The following is a 20,688-nucleotide window of genomic DNA, read 5'->3' on the forward strand; positions in this document are numbered from 1 at the left end:
GCCCCCAAGAAGGGAATGCTTTTATCACAGAGTTGAGAACCACAGGATGACAGAAAAGGGACTCTTATAAATCCTCTGGTTCAACCATTAAGTTTTGTTTGGCTGGTTTGGGGGTTTTTTGTTTGGTTGGTTTTTTTGTGGGGCAATGAGGGTTAAGTGACTTGCCCTGGGCCACACAGCTAGTAAGTGTCAAGTGTTTGAGGCTGGATTTGAACTCAGGTCCTCCTGAATCCAGGGCCTGTACTTTATCCACTGCGCCACATACCTTCCCCATTAACCATTTGATTTTTGTTTTGTTTTTTAGTGAGGCAATTGGGGTTAAGTGACTTGCCCAGGGTCACATAGCTAGTAAGTGTTAAGTGTCTGAGGCCAAATTTGAACTCAAGGCCTCCTGAATCCAGGGCCAGTGCTCTATCCCCTGCACCACCTAGCTGCCCCCAACCATTTGATTTTACAAAGGAAGGACTAGTGCTGCCAAGTTCCCCAAATCCGGAAGGACTTGTTCTGCTGCTGGCATTCAAGGCTCTCCATACTTTAGCCCCAACTTTAACTCCTACATTTCATCACATACTCTGCATCCCAGCCAAATTGAACTACTCTTTATCCCTGTTTAGATATAGAGTTGAAGGGGACCTAAGAAGTCATTGAGTCCCATCTCTTTATTTTACAAATGAGGAAATATGTTCCAGAGAGATTGATTAGCAGAAGGTCCCACCTATAATAGCAGGTGGCAGAGCTAGGATTTGACCCAGGACTTCTGACTTTGGAGTTGAGCATTCTTCCCCAAGGCAATTTACATCATCACCCACACCTGGAATGGATTTCCCTTCACCTGGCTGGGTTTGAAACCTGAACCTTCCTTCAAAGCCAAACTCAAGTAATGTGGCAAGACCGTGAGTGGAGTCAGTTTAGCCCCTCCTACTTCTGATGTCTCCCCCATTCAGCCTTCCCCCCCGCCTTTCTCCAGGGCAACTCTTTTGGGCGTACACTGCCCTTGGACCAGACTTAGATGAGAATAATGATAAAAGAACAGTTGTCTTGGGGCCCAAAAGATCCATTTTGCATTTGCATTATAAATAATACAATAAAATAGCAACTTCTTATGACTGAGCTGCCTGTTCTTAATCGGTGTCATAAGCAGGGAAAAAATAAAACAATTCACCAGACTTTAAGTTCACCATCTGAGATACCACCGTAGTGAGACATCACTACGTTTGATGATCCCCCAATGTTATATCTATAGTTACTGGGGAGGGCAAAGGTGAGGAATGCTCTCCAACCTTCAGCTAGTTCTATTCATCCACTAATACATGCATACATACTTGTATGTGTAAAATTTGGGGCTGATGTCTTCAGGGTGTTGTCATTAAAGCCTCCAGATTCTGAAGATAGCTATACCGAACAAATTCTTTCCCAGAATTCATTGGTTTGGAGGCATAGAACTTCTTTGTGTTGGAGACAATCCTGGGAGGAACAGAGTTCCTTCATCTTTGTTATCACATAGGAGGAAATGTGGTAGGAAGGGTTGAGTGGTAATCCAATTTCTGGGTATCTACTTCTCACCCCTGAGACTTTTTGTAGGTTGCTGTTGTTTGAATAATAGTAAATGGAACGGATGGGACACTCCCTATGAGCTCCAACTTTCTTCCAGTGCACACAAAGGAGGAATAGACAGGAGAATCAGAGATTTGACTTTCTTGGCTGTTGACCTTCCAATTTCTTTCCCTTGCATTATCATGGATGTCTTGTGTCTGATTATAACCAAAAAATGAGGCAGATGCCATGTCTTTTTTTGATGTGATCGATGGGGTAGATCAGTGTGATTAGATGGGTAGAGACTTGAGAAGAGGTTTTAATCCCTTTAAAAGGGGAGTGGGCATTTTGGGAGGTGGGATATTATCTTTGCTTCTACATGAACTGAGACAGGGCAAGTTGCGGATAATAATCCCACTGGAATGTTCCATAAGCAAGAGAGACCTATCATAACTGTAGCCTTAGGCAAATGTTTCCTACTAACAAGAGAGTATATCAGCACATACCATCATTTACAGATACCTTTAGACCTAACAGACAAGTTTTGGGGTCAAATGTATGCCCAGGCAGGACCATTCTCATGTGGGATACTTAGACTCTGTCCTCAAAGTGTTTACATCCTACTGGGAAGATTCTTACATGTACACAGCTAAGTGTAAATGTAGGTGTCATGATGTAAAGGAGAGATTTAGAGCTCAGTGAAAATCCAGGGAAGAAGAGAACAGTGGGAAAATAAGAGAAGACTTCGTGGAGGAAGTGGCACGTAAAGTGCACCTTGAAGAAAAAGAATTAGGAAGGACAGAGACGAGGAGGGAGTGCTTTCCAGGGGTGGCCTCTACTAATGCACAGATGTGGGAGAGGGCATATTGAGCTCAAGGAAGATCAAAGAGTATGTGAAATCCAGCAAAAAATGTAGGGGGGGGGGCCGCTAGGTGGTGCAGTGGATAAAGCACTGGCCCTGGATTCAGGAGTACCTGAGTTCAAATCCGGCCTCAGACACTTGACACTTACTAGCTGTGTGAACCTGGGCAAATCACTTAACCCCCATTGCCCCGCAAAAATAAATAAATTAATTAATTAATTAATTTAAAAATGTAGGTGGAAGGAGGACTGTGTGGGACTTTCATAGCCAGGGAAAGGAGGCTGCATTTTATCTTGTAGGAAAACAATAACCCACTGAAAGTTGGCTAACTGACCTGGTCAGACCTGCATGATAGGAATAATATTTTGGCAGCTGTTTGAAGAATGTATGGGAAAGGGGAAAGAATAAAGGCCAGGAGACTAATTGGGAAGCTGTTGTAATAATCTAGGTAAGAGATGATTGGTGCTTTAAATTAGAGTGGTGGTCCTGTGAGTGGAAAGAGGACATTTTCAAGAGATGTCGTAACGGTGACATGACATGACCTGGTAACTGATAAGATGTGGGTGTTGAAAGAGAAGAATCAGAGCTGAATCTCAAGTTGTGAGGCTGCTTCCTAGGAGTTTAGTGGTGACATTAGCAGAAACAGAGAATCTGGAATTTCAGGTTTAGGGGAGAAAATGGTGACCTCAGTTTTAGACACATCGAGTCTGAAATAATGCTGGATATCCAAGTGATGTCCAGCAGGCAGTGGTAGATGGGGGACTGAAATTCAGGAGATTGACTGATTATATAAATTTGGAAGTTATCTCTATGAAGGTGATAATTGGATTAATGGAGATGGGTAGATTATGTAGAGAGAAAGCAGGCCAGAGGACCAAGTTTTTTTCAGACAGCTAAGTGCTGGGCCTGGAGTCAGGAAGATCTGAGTTCAAGTCCAGATTCAGATACTTATTAGCTATGTGACCCTGGTCAAGCCACTTGGCCTCTATTTGCCTCGGTTTCCTCATCTATAACATGAAGATAATAATAGCACCTACCTCCTGGAGTTGTTGTCAGGATCACTTGAGATAATATTTGTAAAGTGCTTAGTACAGTGTTATATAATAAGTATTACATAAATACTAGCTGACAGATAATAAGTGTTAGATAAATACTAGCCATTGTTATTTGGGGGGGACTCCCATACTTGGAAGGCTAGAGGAGGAAGATGAACTAGCAAAACAGATTAGAAATAAACAGTTAAGGGGCAGCAAGCACTGGCCCTGGAGTCAGGAGTACCTGAGTTCAAATCCGGCCTCAGACACTTAACACACACTTACTAGCTGTGTGACCCTGGGCAAGTCACTTAACCCCAATTGCCTCACTAAAAAAAAAAAAAAGAAAGAAAGAAACAGTCAAGCAGTAGGAGAATTAGGGGATACTAGTGTCACAGAAGACAATGAAGGAGAAAGTATCTCAATGGGAAAGATCGTCGGTAAGCATAAAATGCTTCAGAAAAATCATGGAGGATGAAAATTGAGAAAAGACCATCAGATTTAGCCATTTAAAAGGCACTGGTTGGGGAGCAGCTAGGTGGCACAGTGGATAGAGCACCGGCCCTGGATTCAGGAGGACCTGAGTTCAAATGTGGCCTCAGACACTTAACAATTACTAGCTGTGTGACCCTGGGTAAGTCACTTAACCCCAATTGCCTCACACACACACACACACACACACACACACACACACAAACCTTAAAAAAAAAGGCACGGGTGAATTTTTTTGGGGGGGGGGCAGTTTCAGTAGAGCAATGGGGTCATATGACAGATTGTTAGTAGTCAAAGTAGAAGCAAGGAGTATAAATTATCCTTTCTTGGGAGTTTAACAGTTAAAAGGAGAACTGGGATAGGATCAGAACTGGAACAAGGCTGGGGCAACTTGGGCTTTGTTCTCTAGTGGGAATTTCAGGAGCCCCTTCCATGGTATCTTCATTGAAAATTAAGACAAGTTCATTGCTAACAAGAATAATTAGCTAAAATCTGAAGGTTGCCAGATAGCTTTCCCCAGTCATTCTAGATGGGTGCCTCCCTGGCCTCCCACATAAACTCCCCAGAAATAGCCTTCCAAGTGGAGTCCTTGGTGATGCTGGTGACCCAGGAGGTCCTACAGGAGTTTACCAGGGTCTGTTGTTTTTTTCTTAAGCTCCTACTTCCCTCCTCCTCCCATGCCCTACCCTCATTTGCTCCAGGTTAGTGTTGTGGAGCTCAACAGGGCACTAACATTTCTGGTTTTGGATCAGTACAGGTCAATAACTTGGAAGGTCTGGATCGGGGTGGCCAAGGTCAGGGGAATGTTTTTTAAGGGTAGGGGGATGCTGGAACTAGCTTATAGATAGCAAAGAAAGAACAAATCATAGGAAAGTAGATTAATAGGTAGAAACAGAAGATAAGAGGAAAAGGAAAAAGAAATTATTCTACCAGCTAAAAGGGAAATTGCTCCAGCACTCCCAGTTTTGAGGGCACCTAAAGCCTCATTTTATTTTGCATTACAAATTATACTGTTACAATTGCACTCCTCCAGGTGGAGAGAGCAGTTTGGCTAAGTTGGCAAGTAGAATATAAGCTTTTGAAGAAGAGGGATTGTTTGCTTGTGTGCCCCTATCTCCTAACGCTGTGCTTATACATATTAGGCTTTAATGTTTGTTGAATTGAATTGCACTGCTTTTAATCCATCCCTTGATGCCAGAAAAAAACACTAGAATTCACCAAAGCCCCACTTTGGGCCCATGATGCCCAAGAAAAATAACTTGAGTGTGAATCCCCAGATGTTCTCTCAGTTGTCACGGACTGTGTGGGGGCGGGTGAGTGGGAACAATGAAAGCAAGGCCTTCCTCTCTAACCATCTGCCAATTTGCTCCTCAGTGCCCTCCCTCAATGAGTTCCCAAATCCAGCTCAGCCCAACTGAGGAGACTTTACCCTCTAAAATAAATAGTGACAATGACAGGTATTATTAAAAGAAATTTAATAGTTTTAATTAAAAAATTCATGTCCTATGAAGGACACTGCCATTTAGAAGCTGCTCTTGTCACAGGTCCCCATCTGGCATGCACAGCGCCCTGGGGACCAGACACACTGTCTCCATACAGTGAGAAACCACCCGCTAGACTTCAAGGTACAGCATGAAGTCACCTCCATACGATATCAAAGATCGGTGGTTGTCTTTAAAAAATGTTTTAAATATATTACTCTGTTGATTACCAATTTTTTTACACAAAGTTGCTAATACAATATACAGTGTTCATACATTTCTCACATAAAATACATTTTGTTAAGTGTTTTATATACATCAGTGGCTTCAGGCCTGGTGACTTATTTATTGCAGGGGGCTAGGTATCTTCAAACATGTCCTGGATGCTCAGGTCCACACCCTGCTACACATAACTTAATATGCCTATCTACAGTGGGCACTTTGTACCCCTGGAGTCCATTGCTGCAGTCAGCACTCCTGCAGAAAGGCTTTTGTGGTTTCTAAACCAGGCCTAATTTCACTGCCTTCGTGGTAGCTCCAGTCTCATACTCAGCCAGCCACTGGGGCCTAACCATAGATCTAACCCTTACTGGATGCCAAAGGAGTGAGGGATAGGTTTGCTTGATTATAGATGATGAAAAATGAAAGAAGATACCCTTCTGGTATCTTTTTGGGGGTAATAGCCTTTGTGTAAATGTTCCTTGAACTATTCTGAAAAATACCATCATGTTCTGCCACAAATCTAATAGGATGGGAAATCTGGAAATGATATAGTTTAATTTTGTACATAGCAAACTAGAAAGAATAAAAGCCCCCATTTAAAAAATTTAACTTATGGCTTAAAATTATTGATTTGTTTGATTTTGATCAACCAATTGGCAACACTTTTTTCTTTTGGTGAAACAAAATTCAAATTTAACAAATGCTTATTAAGTATCTATGTGCACAGCACTGTATGGGGGAGATATAAAGATAAATAAGATGAGGTACCTGCCCTCATGGAGCTTACAAGCTATTAATAAGTTCTAAGGTCTTGGTAGTTGACTTAGGACTCCATGGATAGTTCATCTAACTGTCAGCACTAAGCCTGAGGCTTTAGCAGCTGGTAGTTTGTGACTGTGACCTTGACAAACTCTCAGTCTAGCTCCTAGCCAGATGAGAGCTCTTACATAATGGGCTAGGGGGTGTTAGAAAAGGGCAGATTGTTTCTACTTCTCAGTTATCTGCTACAAAATATGAGCATATGTTAAACAAAACATAAACGTTTAAACATATGTTATATTTTATAGCAGACAACTGAGAAGTAGAAACAACCTGTCACATATATGTGTGTATAAACACACACATACACCTACATGTGTGTATATGCACACGCGCGCACACACACACATATATCAGCATGGATAATCTATAAATCTCTGTTGGCTTTGGGTGTTCTTTTTGCACCTATGGTTGAATATGGGTGTTTCTGCTGTTGAGGGAATTCACAATTCAAAGTAAGTAATAATGCCAGAACTGTAACTTGGAAGGATCTGGTAAACTGTCCAACTTTTCCATCCTTCCCCCCCATTCCTCACTCTCAGAGGAGAGGAATCAGAGTCATTTCTTCAAGAGGGGAAATTTCCTCAGCAAAGATGAAGAAACCTTTGTTGAACTTTGTTCAACTTCCTACTAAGTCACAGTAAACAAAGCTCTTCTGTGTTAACCAGAGCAGGAGACAATGTCAGCAAGAATTTAGGATCATATTTTTGGAGCTGGAAGGGACCTTTGAGGTCATCTAGTACACGGTCCTCATCTTACAGAGGAAGGAACTGAGGCCTAGAGAGGTTAAGTGACTTGCCCAAGGCCACACAGGTAGTAAGTGTCAGAGCTGGGATTCGAACTCCAAGTTGCACTCTCCTTCCAGAGCTGGCTGCCACTGTTGATCTCAGATACTGTTCTGATCCAGACGCCGTAATGCCGAACCCACTCTAAGAGGCAGCAATGGTTTTCCTCATCAAGCTCGTGTTGACTAGTTCAACACAGATTCTAGCACATGAAAAACAAAGGGATAATGGAGAGAGAAGGCCATTCGGACACAGGCCAGGCATCTGTGAGTCTGGGGCTGTAGCTCTGGTCAGCTGTGACATAAACAAGTCCTCCATTTTGGAAGAGTCCAGCAATACAACGAATGCAGAAATCCTTGAGGCTTCCCATACAGGGGCAGAACTGAGATGACACATTGGGTGGTGCCCAATAAGGCCACATGTAAGGGTAGGCAAGCCTCATACACCTGCAGCCATGGCTCTATATCTCTTTCAGGACATCATTGTTCCTTTGTTGCATACCAGACAACGGGAAGTTAATCAGAGAACCCGTCAGTGGGATCCTATCTCCCCAGGAGGCAAAGGCTCTAGTTATTGATTTGCCTAGCTGCTGGGGAGACGCCAAGGCCCTGTTTGGCTCCATTGTGTTCAAAGGTTTCTGCTTTGCATTGATTAGGCACAAGAAATAACTAGGCTTGGGGGTCATTGACTCACCTGGCTTCTTTCTACTACCACATCCCTCTGTTTCCAGGCAAACTGATAACAGAAGCTGGACAAGCACATTTCCTATATTTAATGCCCTTGAAAGGAGGCTGAAATGCCCAAGCTCAGAACTTTTCCTCTTCAGGGAGGTAGTTTTATCCCACTGCAAGAGCACACTGGAGAAGGGCCCATAATAGCTGCCCAGAAGTAGATGCCATAGGTAAGATCATTGTTCTCTCAACTCCTCAGTCTGGCAGACCCTTCCCTGTGCTCCCCACAATCCACAACTTGAGATTCAGCCAGAGCCTCTTTCCCATCAAAGCACAGGGACTTCTGCAACTATTCCAAGCTCACTGGCTTCATCTGAAGAGATGGGGAGCCAAGGAAATCCTTGGAGAACCTCAGGTGTACACAGGTACACCCAAAATGAGAGGCACTGGGCAGCACTCAGACCAGGAAGGCTAGAAGTGGACACATGGGAGAAACATGCCTTCGAGTCCCTGCATGTTTAGGATTAAAGCCATCAGGTCTGCATGTCAGCAGCTACAAACAGAGGTCAGATATGGTCAACTCCTAGCTCTTTGCCACTGCACACCTTGCCACCTTTCCAGCCAGCATGGAGGCCAGTCCAGACTGAGTAGCCCTCAGCATTGGTCTGCAATGAATATAGTGACAGAATCAAATATACGTGGCTTTTGGATGAGCTTCTCCTCTAGTCCTCTGGACATGTGGATACTTAAAATGCCACTATATTCCATGTGCTCTATAGCACAAACAAGGCAAAATTGTTCACATATGCCAACTCCTGGGGCAGCTGTGGATACTGGCTATCTTCTTTGTCCTATCCTCATTTGAGATGCCCAATCCAAGCTAGTCTCATGGGGTCAGGGTGCTATCTGCTTCCCTACTGCAGCAAGATGTCATCACATCTCAAAAACCCTGAGCTCTCCGTCTCGCTCTCTGGCTCACTGAAAGGCCTTTGCAGGCCACTATTTCTACCTCCACCTTTGTCTCTCTGTCTCAGCTTCCTGAAGACAATGGTCTCAGCTTCTGGAGTTGTCCGGGGTTTTGTGAATCAGTCAAATTATGACGAGAAAGGGCTGTTAACATGTAAAACACAATGTAAAAATTATCAGGCTGTTTCTTATAAAGGCTGCATATAGAGATGTGTTTGCATACATGCACACATGTTGCTTATATACCTCTGGAATGGCTTTTTTTTGGGGGGGGGGGAGACTGGGTCTCCCTGTCTCATCCAGGCTGAAGGTGCAATTGGCTACTTACCATAGATTATATTGCTAATCATCATGGAAATTTTAACCTCTTTTCCCCCCTCACCTGGGATGCTCAGTCCCTCCTCAGGCAAGCCTGGTGGACCTCTGCTCCAGGAGACTCACCATATCGGTGTTACACTTAGTGAAGACGCCCAGTCAATTTAGCCCCCTGCAGCACAGAACTGAACTCAAAGATTCTACCAGCCTCAGCCTCTCTGGCAGCAAGGACGATAGACATGTACTGGCACCACCCATGGCCTGGGTCTTTAATAAAAAGTTAGTCCATCGGGTTGCAGAGAAATGTGTTCAATGACTCAGGAAATTATGGAACCTCAAAGTTGGAAGGAACCTCGGAGGGCCTGTAGCCCAACCTGTAGATAAGGAGGAATCCACTCTACAACGTCTCCAACAAGTTACTCTGTGACCTCTAGTGACCTTCAGCACCTCTAATGATGGGAACTCCATCGGGGAAGCCCATTCCACTTTGGGATCACTCTAACTTATAGAAAGGGGGAGGTAGAAAGGAATAAACATACACTTGTTCCCCAAACTCTGGAAACTAGAACTTGGGCACCTCCATGGAGCTGAAAAGAGGTAGTTTTAGGACCAAAAAAGTTGTCCTGCTTACATAATAGAAAGGAAACTTGTGAAATTCATTGCCCCTACCCCCAAGAGGTGATTGAGGATAAATATCCAAACAGTTCCCCCAAAGGAATAGATAAATTCATGATGGTAATCATGATGGGCTAAGCTGAAAAGTGAAGCTGTCTGGAAGCAATCAAGCCAACTGATGGCTCCTAGCAGACAAAGAATCCCGGACTGGATGGATTGTGGAAATGACGTTGGGGTGCTTTTCCTCTGCTTGTGAAGCCCAGGTTCCTTTGGGACACAGGTAGCCTAGAAACAGCAGTCCTGTAACTGGCTGGTCCCTTCCTGCCTTCCTGCACGCTGTGCTTCCTGACGAGCCACTGAATAAATGGCCTTGTCAGTCATATGCACTATGCTTGCCTCCTACCCACTTCCTGTCACCTTTAATGAGAACCAAAGGCTTTCTACTGGGATGAACACTAACAGTCCTGGCAGGGGCTCCATCAGTGCAGACCAGTGACTGTTTATGCCTTCAGGTGAAGTTCTGTCACTGTCCATATCCTGTGCTTGCAGTTCTCCAGAAAGGAAACTCTGTACCCACAACACATGAGCACAAAAGTAAAGCTGGGTGTGCTTGGGAGGCAGTGAAAGCATTTCAGAATCTTGGATTGACCACTTGCCCCAACCAGGGACCCTGAAGGGTTGGGCACATCAGTACTGGTCCATTTAAAACACTACAGGGGTTGGTTGGGTGCTTTAAGTTAAAATCTCTCTCCTACCGCGATGTTTTCACAAATTGGCAACATAAGCTCCTATTTCCCTAGGCTGGAGGTTAAGAGGCAGATAACTCAGCAACCAGAAACTGGTTTGGTCCCTGAGTTTCAAGAGATCCAAGTATCAAGAGCTGGAAGGAGTCTTAGAGATCATCTAGTCTACCTCACTTATTTTATAAGATGAAGAAATAGGCCCAGGAGAAGTGAACTGGCCTTCCCAAGGTTGCACAGCTGCTAAGTAATAGAGTGAAGCTTAGAACCCAAATGCTCCAGATACAAAATCCAGGGATCTTTCCCCTGCACAATTGTGCCTTTTCTAAATACCATATCCAGCCCATGGCAGATAGGAGTCAATATGAGACTTTCCTTGACTGGAGATAAATGTAATTTCCCCATGACTTTTAATAGTCTAGAAAGATTTTTTCTTTTAAAATGTTGGCTTTGTAGATGTGACTGGCAAAATGCTATGTAGAGTTTTAAAAATCAAATGAGATTGGAACAACCTAATATGGTATCTCTGACACTGAACTCTCATGGGGACAGCATCTTGCAGAGTGAGGCATTATCTTAGTGGGACTGACAGGGGAGCTTCTCTGGACAATTTCTCTTTTATCACCCTCACAGATTCTCACCTCCCTTGGAATATTACATAGAAAAGAGGCCCTAACACCAGCAGACACTGACCGTGGCTATGAAACCCAGTCATTCATTTATTCACTCAACAAACACTGAGTGTCTACTATGTGCATGGTGCTGGATTAGGTGCTGTTAGTCTCCAACTTCCAAGATGACTCAGGGTTATTGCTTTGATTCTATGAAGGGGTATTCCTAGGGAGACCCCCCCAAGAGTCATAAATACCCTCAACCTCCCCTGCTGAACATAACCACAAAGTTAGGCATAGCTGGGGCCTTGCCTCAGTCTAGAGTTGGATCTCACTTAAACCGTGGTTTGGAAAGTACCTCGCCCCATAGACATTCTGCTGCTGTCCCACACACATTCTGTGTCAGCACCTGTTACTCACATAAGCAAGTGAGCAGCTACATTCTCAGGGCCCAGGCTGGACATTCACCTTCCTGTTTATAGCCACCCACCTTGGTCTTTGGCACAATGGGGTGGGGCACAAGTGGTTTGTGTGTGTATGCATGTGTGAGACATGTAGGAGTTTGATCACTAGGACTGGCAAATGTTTCACAAGAGCAGAGCAGGATTCCTCAAGTCACGTTTCAGACATCTGGCAGTCACTTGCATGAGGCTAATAATTTGGTATTCTTCATTCAGAATGGTGATAAGTGGAGTCCAAGGTAAGCTCTTAGGGGTGGGCAGTTCAGAGTGACACCAGGATTGAGGACAACTGTGGGAAAATCTTCCTCTCTGAAAGTGAGAAGTAGCCTCATTCCATCTACTCTCCACCCCACACAGCTGTCCTTCAGGTATGTGCCCCAGGCCAGGCTCAGGAAAGCTCAGCGCTTTGGCCATGACCAGGTCCTTCTCCCTCCTGAGTCCAGGGGCATGGCTGCAGCAGGACTAAGAAATTCGGCAACAGCCTCGCACTTTCTCTTCCATCTCCTCCATTGGGGCCTTGAACTTTAGGAGAGGAGGGTCCCCACTGGCTACTGTATAGTATACAGAAGTCCCATTGGCACTGTAAGGAGAAGTTCTTGTTCCGATCAGGGGGGTCTTGCTCTCACTGCTTCCCTCACCCATCCCTGTCACACCACCACCTAGGTGGGGGTTCAGAAAGGGGTGGCTGAGGAGCTTGGCAGCTGCCCTCTGCCTCTTCAGCTCTGACAGCGTCTGGTGGCTGGGCTCCTTGTATACATTCCAGGGTTGTGGCATGTCACGGAGGCCAGGGCTACCATAGGAAAGAGATGTACTCAGGCTGTAATCAGGCACCTCATGCACCTTCCAGATGTCACCATTGGCAAGAGAGTATTGATGGGTAGTGGCCGGAGCCCGGAGTCCATTCTGGATGGGCATGTCCCCGTTAGACAATGAGTATGGGTAAGTGCTGACCGGACCCCGGAGACCATTCTGCATGGGTAGCTCTGTGTTCCCCAATGTGCTCTTGGTCATAAATTCAGAAAGAAGTAATGGCTTTTCCAGCATAGTGTTCTGTGAACAAGGGAGGAAAGTCACCAACTGTTAGTATCACCCAACTCTGAAGAGGCTTTGAACAAAATGGGATTTTAACTCTACCACTGTTCCCCCTATATGATGAATGAATGAGAATAAATGAATCAGAGAATTTATTAAGTCCTTATGATATGCAATACATTGTGCTAAATGACAGGGCTATCAGAAGAGCTCTACTTCCCTTTAAGTCAGAGAGGCTCAGTCCAGTGCTCTATAAGCCCATGGATATCCGTAGGAAAATCAATCACAAACCTCCCCAGGGAACAGAGAGCCCAGCCAGCTCTTTAGGTTCACAGTGATTGCCAAGTTCTGTGAGCACCTCTGCTTTTAGGCAGTCCAAAGTGTGCAAAAACAAATTCCACAAACAGCCAAATCAGGAGATAATTCTGTGCTTTAGAGAAGGCGTTTTCACTTTGTAAAATGATTTGTCCTAGGGTCTGGTGCTAGAAGGTCAGCTCCATCATCTTAAAGATGAGAAAACAGAGGCCCGGAGACAGAAAGTGATTCTCTGAAGCTATCACAGAGAGCAAATGACACTGCTGGTACTTGTGCCCAGTCCTGTGACTTCCCGTGTGCTGTGCTCTTCCCTGGGCCAAACCATCCAGTCACAAGTCCTTTATGAAGCAAGTGGTCCTGAGTCAATTAAGGGAACTACAGAGCTCACTCAGGACTATTTATCTGGTAACTTTTACCCGAAGACCAAATATGATGGAAACTACTGAAAATTCATTAAAATGCTCAAAGACACAACCATTCACAAACTGTCACAACTGTCAAGTTGTCATTTTGTTTCAAGGCAGCAATTAAACCATAAATCAAATTGAAGGACTGTGGGCTGGTAAAGTAGAAAGAATACTGCAGCACAAGTCCAGAGAGTTGGCTCTGAGTCCTGACTCCTCCATATACCAATGCTGTGACCTTAGGCAAGTCACTTGAGTTGTCTGGGCCTCAGTTTCCTCATCAATAAGATGAAGGGATTGAACCAAATGATCTTTGAGATTCCCTCAAGCTCACAAATTTTATGATTACACCCTTTTGTTTTATTTAAAATTTGGTTTCAATCAGTTAATTCCGCTACATGTAACCCTGGAACAAACGGACTGATAATAAAAAATGCCAAGTGGTCAGGCTGGAATAGACTTATAGTGTGGTTTAGTGGAATAGGTGCTGGATTTGGTATTAGAAGAACCAGACTCAGATTCCAACTTGGCCACCTTATACACATCACATAACCTCTCTGGGTCAGTTTCTTCATCTGCAACATGAAGGGTTTGTACTAGAGGTACTATCAAGGAGTCAGCATTTCTCTTTTCTTTTGGTTTCAGGACCCCTTATACTCTCAAAAATAACTTTTATTTACATGGGTCATAGCTATCAATGTTTACCATATTATAAATTAAAATGGATACACTTATAAATACTTATTAATTATATAAATAGATACCATATAAATAGATATTATTCATCATGTAAGTATTTAAACCCATTACAAGTTGACATAAATATTTTTGTGAAAAATAACAAATTTTCCAAAACAAAAAATTTAGTGACAAAAGGGGCGCTGTTTTTCATATTTTGTAAAGCTCTTTAATGTCTGGCTTATTAGAAGACAACTGGATTCTCAAGTCAGCTTCTGGATTCAATTTGTTGTGATATGTTATTTTGGATGAAGTATGTGAAGAAAATCTGGTCTCACATAGATGTGTAGATAGAAAAGAGAGGAATATCTTAATAGGCAAATAACGTCTTAGTACTATAATGAAAATAGTTTTGACCTCAGGGACCACTTGAAAGGCACTTGGGGACCCCTGGAGATTCTCATACTTTTAGAACCCTTGGAATAGATGACTCCTAAAGTCCCTTCTAGCTATAAATTTATGATCTTATGACCTTACTATTTTGGCAGAAATAATTTGACCTGGCAAAGGAGGTAGAAAGCCAGGAAAACAGAAACCTTGGGTTTAAGTGTTTTCTGACACAATCTGTGTGACTTCAATGCAAGTCACTTAACCTCTTGATGCCACGGACAACTCTCTAGGACTCTAAGTTGCAAATAAAGTGCTGATCTGCATTGCTAGAGTCCATTCCTCCTTGGGAATTCCCTAAATCAATGAAATAACAGGTGGAGTCCAAAGGTAGGAGGGAGGTATGGAGGGGAGAGATTCAATTCGAAAGTGTTTGGTCAAAGGGTAGCTATATATAGAGGGGTCATGGGAACAAATGGACATGGAGAGATTGCCATCAACATTGTCAGAGGCTGGGGGTGGCTAGGTGGCGCAGTGGATAGAGCACGGGCCCTGGAGTCAGGAGTACCTGAGTTCAAATCCGGCCTCAGACACTTAACACTTACTAGCTGTGTGACCCTGGGCAAGTCACTTAACCCCAATTGCCTCAATAAAAAAAAGAAACAAACAAAAAACATTGACAGAGGGTGTACCTAGGCCAATGAAATCTCAGATCTTGCACAATAAGAAAATCAAAGTTAGTTAACACGCATCTCTTTCGGGAACAACACATTTCATCTTTTCCAAACTGTGTTCTGCCTAACTTCAGTGAGATAGAACTAGTGAGAGACACAATTTGGGTTTTCATATGAAAACTAGTATTTTCTCTTCTAGAATATTAAATGTCGGGGCAGCTAGGTGGCTCAGTGGATAGAGCACTGGCCCTGGAGTCAGGAGGACCTGAGTTCAAATCCGACCTCAGACACTTAACACTTACTAGCTGTGTGACCCTGGGCAAGTCACTTAACCCCAATTGCCTCACTAAAATTAAAAAAAAAATTAGAATATTAAATGTGAAATTATGTACACCAAAAATGCTGATTACATGTTGCTTCCCCCCTCACCAAAGAAGAATGGCCTTAATTTCCTTTATTTTGTTCCCAAATTCTCTGAAGCCTTTCTTTGTCACATGGGTGTTCCCTATCCTCAATCTCCACAGACATTTATGTTTTCCATCGATATACAGGATATCCCAAGTGTCTTGGTGCCATTTAAGCTTCTTTAAGTTTTAACAGACTTAAATGGCACCAAGACTTTTAGGAAACATATTTCAAGGTCCAAAGTGATGCATGGACAAATCAGTTTTAGAAGAGGAAAAAGAGGAAAAAGAATGGCCTGGCACCTAGTGAAGCCATACTATAGGGCAGACAGCAGGGGGCGCTGTCCACCTGCATTTGAACACCTTATTGGTTGTTGGTCTGTGTCCTATGCCCCACTAACCAAAGCTTAGAGCTAGATTTGCTTTGTCAATGCTTAGTTTTTACATGTTTATATTATCCTACCTATGCTGACTGTCCAAATGACCATATGCCCTACAGAGACTCCCTGTCCTCTACAACCTTCCCAAATCTTCCAACAAGATTCCAGAGCTGATAACCACTGAAATAGTGTTGGAAGGAATCCATCTTCCATCGGAGACAGGCGATCATTATCCTACACTGCCTGTCTCAGATACCTTCAATTTTACCATGTGCTGATACATGCCAATTAACCAGATCAAACTCAGCCCCCTTTATTATCCTCAGGTCTAAGCCCTCGTTCTCATTTTTACCCTCCATTTTTGTTTAACAGACCACTATATCTACATTGATTTTTAAAAAATGTTTTTGTTTTTGTTTTTGTGGGCAATGACGGTTAAGTGACTTGCCCATGGTCACACAGCTAGTAAGTGTCAAGTATCTGAGGCCAGATTTGAACTCAGGTCTTCTTGAATCCAGGGCCGGTGCTTTATCCACTGCACCACCTAGCTGTCCCCTAGACCACTATATCTAGCTGTCCCTTGACCCTTGACCATGCATCAACCAATCAATGTTCTAGACATGCCACCATGCCCATATACCCTGCCCACTTTCTAGCACTTACTCTTTTTTTTTGTTTGTTTTTTGTTTTTTGTTTTTGCAGGGCAATGGGGGTTAAGTGACTTGCCCAGGGTCACACAGCTAGTAAGTCTAGCACTTACTCTTAATAGTCAAATCGACACTCCCAAAACTTCTGGGGAGGGTATTGTCAGTCAATTGACTCCTTATGGCACTACTTACCATCCCATTGTCTTCCTGGACCAAAATACCCTCACCTAGCCACCACAGCTCTCTATGTATTATGTGTCATCTATCCATTAAGCTCCCTGTGTGCAGGGATTGTCTCATTTTTCAATTTGTATCACTTGGGCTTGACTCACAGTAAGTGCTTAATAAATGCTTTCTTATTCATTCATTCATTCACCCATCTATCACTCTCCCTCTTGAACTCTTGACTTTCTCCCATCCTTACCTTCTGGCATCCTAATCCTTTATGCTTTGCCCTGTTCTTTCACCTTTTATCTTCATGACCCTATCCCTTGTTCTCATTTTTTATCCTCTCCCTGTCCTTCCCTCTCACCTTCCATTCCTCACAAACCATCCTTAGCCATCATCCATTTCTCACATTCCTCCCTCACCCTCATCTTCTGTTTCCACCCTCCATCTCTCATCACTTAACTCTTGCCTTCTATTTCTTACCCAGGCCAATTAGCTTTTGAAAGGAAATTAGAAATGAAACCATGGAAACAACGAACTGAGAAAAGGGGATTGAGAGTTGTTCTGAATTCTTCTACAGGAGAGAAACCAGGACTATTGGGGGGGGGGAAGTTATAGGGAGTCAGATTTTCTCTCACCAGAATAAAATCTAACCCTCTAAGCATGGCATGTTTCTCATGAGATAATAAGCTCCCCAATCACTGGACGTGCTAGAACAACTCTCAGGAACAGAACAAGAGGGAATCTATGCCCTGGGGGAGAGCACAGAGTGTGAAATTTTGAGGGTCCCTTCTGACACAAAGCCTCCAAGATGGTTCTTCTTACCGGGTCCTTGTTCTCTTGATCAGAACGTGTCTCTCTGACATCCCCGTTGTAGATGGAGTTTCTCTGCTCCTCTGCTGAGGCCCTCTGCTGCCACACAATGGCTTCCTCCTCATACTCCTTCCGGTACAAGTTGGTCCTGTCTGACAGGCTTGCCCTCCTTACCACCTTCCTGAGGAGAGAGAAAGAGTCCCTGGCCCTTGAACACTGGGTGGGGGGGGCAAGATGATGGGCACAAACCCACATATGTAGCCCTGGCTGTGCCCAATCAAGGCCCCACTCACCCTCGACTCCCTGCACTGGATGTACGCCGACTCAGTGAAGACTTGTGCCTCAGCTGGGATTTCATGATCACGTCGTGTTTGTGCTTCAGCTCCAACAGCAATACCTTGAACTCCTCCTCCTCACATAGGTCTAAGGCAGAAGAACCAGGGAGAGTCAGGTTGGGTACAGGGGATGGGCCTTCTGGCTTTAGGCAGCTGAGGAACATTTGACCAAATGAAGGGAAGGTATGACAGCACTGAGGCAGACAACCCAGCACAGACTCAGAATAAATTCCTGCCGAAGCAGCCTGACCTTCTCAGGAAAAGGGGAAGGCAGGGAAAGACCTGGTATCCTGCTTTATTAGGGGTTACAGAGGGAAGAGGCAGCAGAGGATAGAACACAGGGATTGGTCAGGAAAACCCATCTTCCTGAATTCAATCAAATCTGGCCTCAGACACTTACTAGCTATGTGACCCTGGGCAAGTCATTTAAACCTGTGTGCCTTAGTTCCTCATCTCTCAAATGAGCTGGAGGAGGAAATGGCAAACTACTTCATTAACTTTGCTAAGAAAACTCCAAATGGAGCCACAAAGAGACACACCGGAAAAACAACTGACCAACAGAAAAGGAAGAAGACGTCTCATTTCTTGGGACAAAAAAGAACCCATTCTAAAAAGAACCCATCCTCTCTGGAGAGAGGAAGCAAAGGACAGAAGCAATAGCCTGAGGCAAGGTGGTATCATTGAAAGAACTTGGATTTGGAGGCACAAGACCTTGATTCAAATCTTAGCTCTACCACCCTAGCTGTGTGTCCTTGTGCAACTCACATAACTCCTTTGGGGTTTTTTGGAAACATATAAAATGTGTATAATAATATTTATAATACTTACTTCCCATGTTGATGTTATGAAATAATATACATAAATTGTGTTGTTTTGTTTGTTTTCCTTCTACCTCTCCCTCTTTATATATAAAGTGGTTTTTGTAAACCATAAATGATATAGAAATATCAGCTATCATTATTTTAGAAGTAGTCTCGTAATAGAAAGAACATTAGTTGTGGAGTCAGAAATGCCCGAGTTCAAATCCCAGAAATGATACTTGTGTGACCTAAGTTTCTTAGCCTTTCTGGGTTCCCCATCAATAAAATGAGGGGATTGAAGTAAATAATCCTTAAGGTCCCTTCTAGTTCCAAGTCCTATGATTTCAGTCCCATTGTTATTAGGATACAGAGAGGGAGGAGTGAATGAGTAGTAAACCAGGTCCCTCCAGAACTGACCAAATTTAAGAGGAGAGGAAAACCAGAGCTTGCATGATTATAGAATGAAAGAAAGAGAAGAGCTAGAAAAATCTGACCTATTGGCATCTCATCCATGGATGTCCGAGCACTGAGACTGGCTCCATGGGACACCAACAGCTCTGCCATCTGCATCTGAAACAAAAAGACAAAGCCACTAACAGCAAATTCCAAGGAGCTTGATTGAGGGCCACAGGGCAAAATCCTGGGCATCTAGGATCCACGGTAGCCTTCCAATAACAATATGACCAGAGCCTAACCCCTCAGGAAAACTTCCCATCTCCCTTTTCTTCTCAGGGATATGTGCATTTTAAACAAGGAGCCAAGGAAGAAGCACTGCTTAATCCAAAGGAATAAGCCAATAGCAGAAATTCAGGTACCAGGACAGTGTCATGAGTAGGGAATGGGGCCCAGGGAAATTATTCTTCATGGAAACTTTCAAATTCCCCCCAAACTACCATCTACTCATAGCTAGTCAAGATGGCCCACTTGTAGTAGAAAGACTCATTTTTGGAGTCAGAGGACTTTGGTTCAAATTCTGGCTCTAATTGTTACGGTTTAACCATAAATCAAATCATTTTTCTCTAGGCCTGAAGGAGGCTGGACTAGATCCTCTGTAAGGTAACTTTCAGCTCTAAATTCTATCATGCTATTAGTGACCAGATATATTCTAGCCAAAGCCCAACAAAGAAAGGTAGGTATTCTAGGGATCTATAGGTGCTTCCTAGGTGACTCCTAGGAGCTTCAGTGGAGCAGATGCAAATGGAGGGCCTATTAAGGTCTATAACAGAATTAATTCCATTATAGCTGAGGTTGGCATCTTTCTAAAAGTAGGATGCCGAAGTTCATAAAATCTAGAGGCAGAAGGGTCCTAAAAGCTGGAGATAATTTCATATAACTATATAGACTTAGAGCCAGATGAGAATTTAGAGACCATCAAGTCTGGCCTCTTTATTTTACAGATGAGAAAACTGAAGCACAAGGAAGTTAAGTGTCTTGTGCAAGGTCACATAACTAGTAAAGATCTGAGGAAGGATTTGGTCTTCCTGACTCCAAGTCAACTATAGCATGTCACCCTAATTTAGTTCAATATATTCATTTTACATTTGAGGAAACTGAGGCCCAGAGAGGTAAAATGACTTATCTCTTCACACAGCTAAATGAGTAACAGAGTCAGAATTTGAACCCACATCTTCTAAGTCCAGAGCCAGTAATCTTCCCACTACACTATTCTAGACCCTGTTCTTCTAGAGCAGCAAGTTCTCAAAGTATATGGGGACCCATGGAGGTCTCTGAGACCCTTTCAGTGGATTCTTGAGGTCAATACTATTTTCATAGTAATAGTAAGATTTTTAACATGATAAATATCCCCCTTCAGGGCAACTTTATAGTCAAAACTATTTTCATAATAATACTAAGATGTTTTAATTTTTAATATAGTAAACATCAAAGGGCTCCTGAGACCAAAGAGTTTGAGAACTGTTTCTCTGTAGAATGCTTACCATTGATTCCAGAGTAAAGGAAAGGAACCCAGGCATAGGCCATCACCAGGGAATGCGCTGCCATATTTTGGGGATGCAAGATGCAGTAGAAATGAGAAGGCTGCCCT

At 43.5% G+C, this 20,688-nt stretch overlaps 1 protein-coding gene across 3 annotated transcripts in view; it reads right to left on the reverse strand.

Annotated features, from left to right (window-relative positions):
- Nucleotides 1-9,134: 9,134 nt before the first annotated feature.
- The window catches only part of PPP1R16B (protein phosphatase 1 regulatory subunit 16B), a 156,705-nt gene continuing 145,151 nt past the window's right edge, over nt 9,135-20,688 (reverse strand). For all 3 annotated transcript variants that reach the window (XM_043984310.1, XM_043984311.1, XM_043984309.1), the window contains 4 exons: nt 19,139-19,214; nt 17,803-17,932; nt 17,522-17,690; nt 9,135-12,657 (listed from right to left, as the gene is read on the reverse strand). In XM_043984310.1, the coding sequence (XP_043840245.1) occupies nt 12,070-12,657; nt 17,522-17,690; nt 17,803-17,932; nt 19,139-19,214 (963 nt within the window). In that variant the 3' untranslated portion in view covers nt 9,135-12,069. The remainder of the gene's footprint in view (nt 12,658-17,521; nt 17,691-17,802; nt 17,933-19,138; nt 19,215-20,688) is intronic.

Source organism: Dromiciops gliroides, chromosome 2 (assembly GCF_019393635.1).
Source record: "Dromiciops gliroides isolate mDroGli1 chromosome 2, mDroGli1.pri, whole genome shotgun sequence".
In the NCBI taxonomy this organism is placed as follows: Eukaryota; Metazoa; Chordata; class Mammalia; order Microbiotheria; family Microbiotheriidae; genus Dromiciops; species Dromiciops gliroides.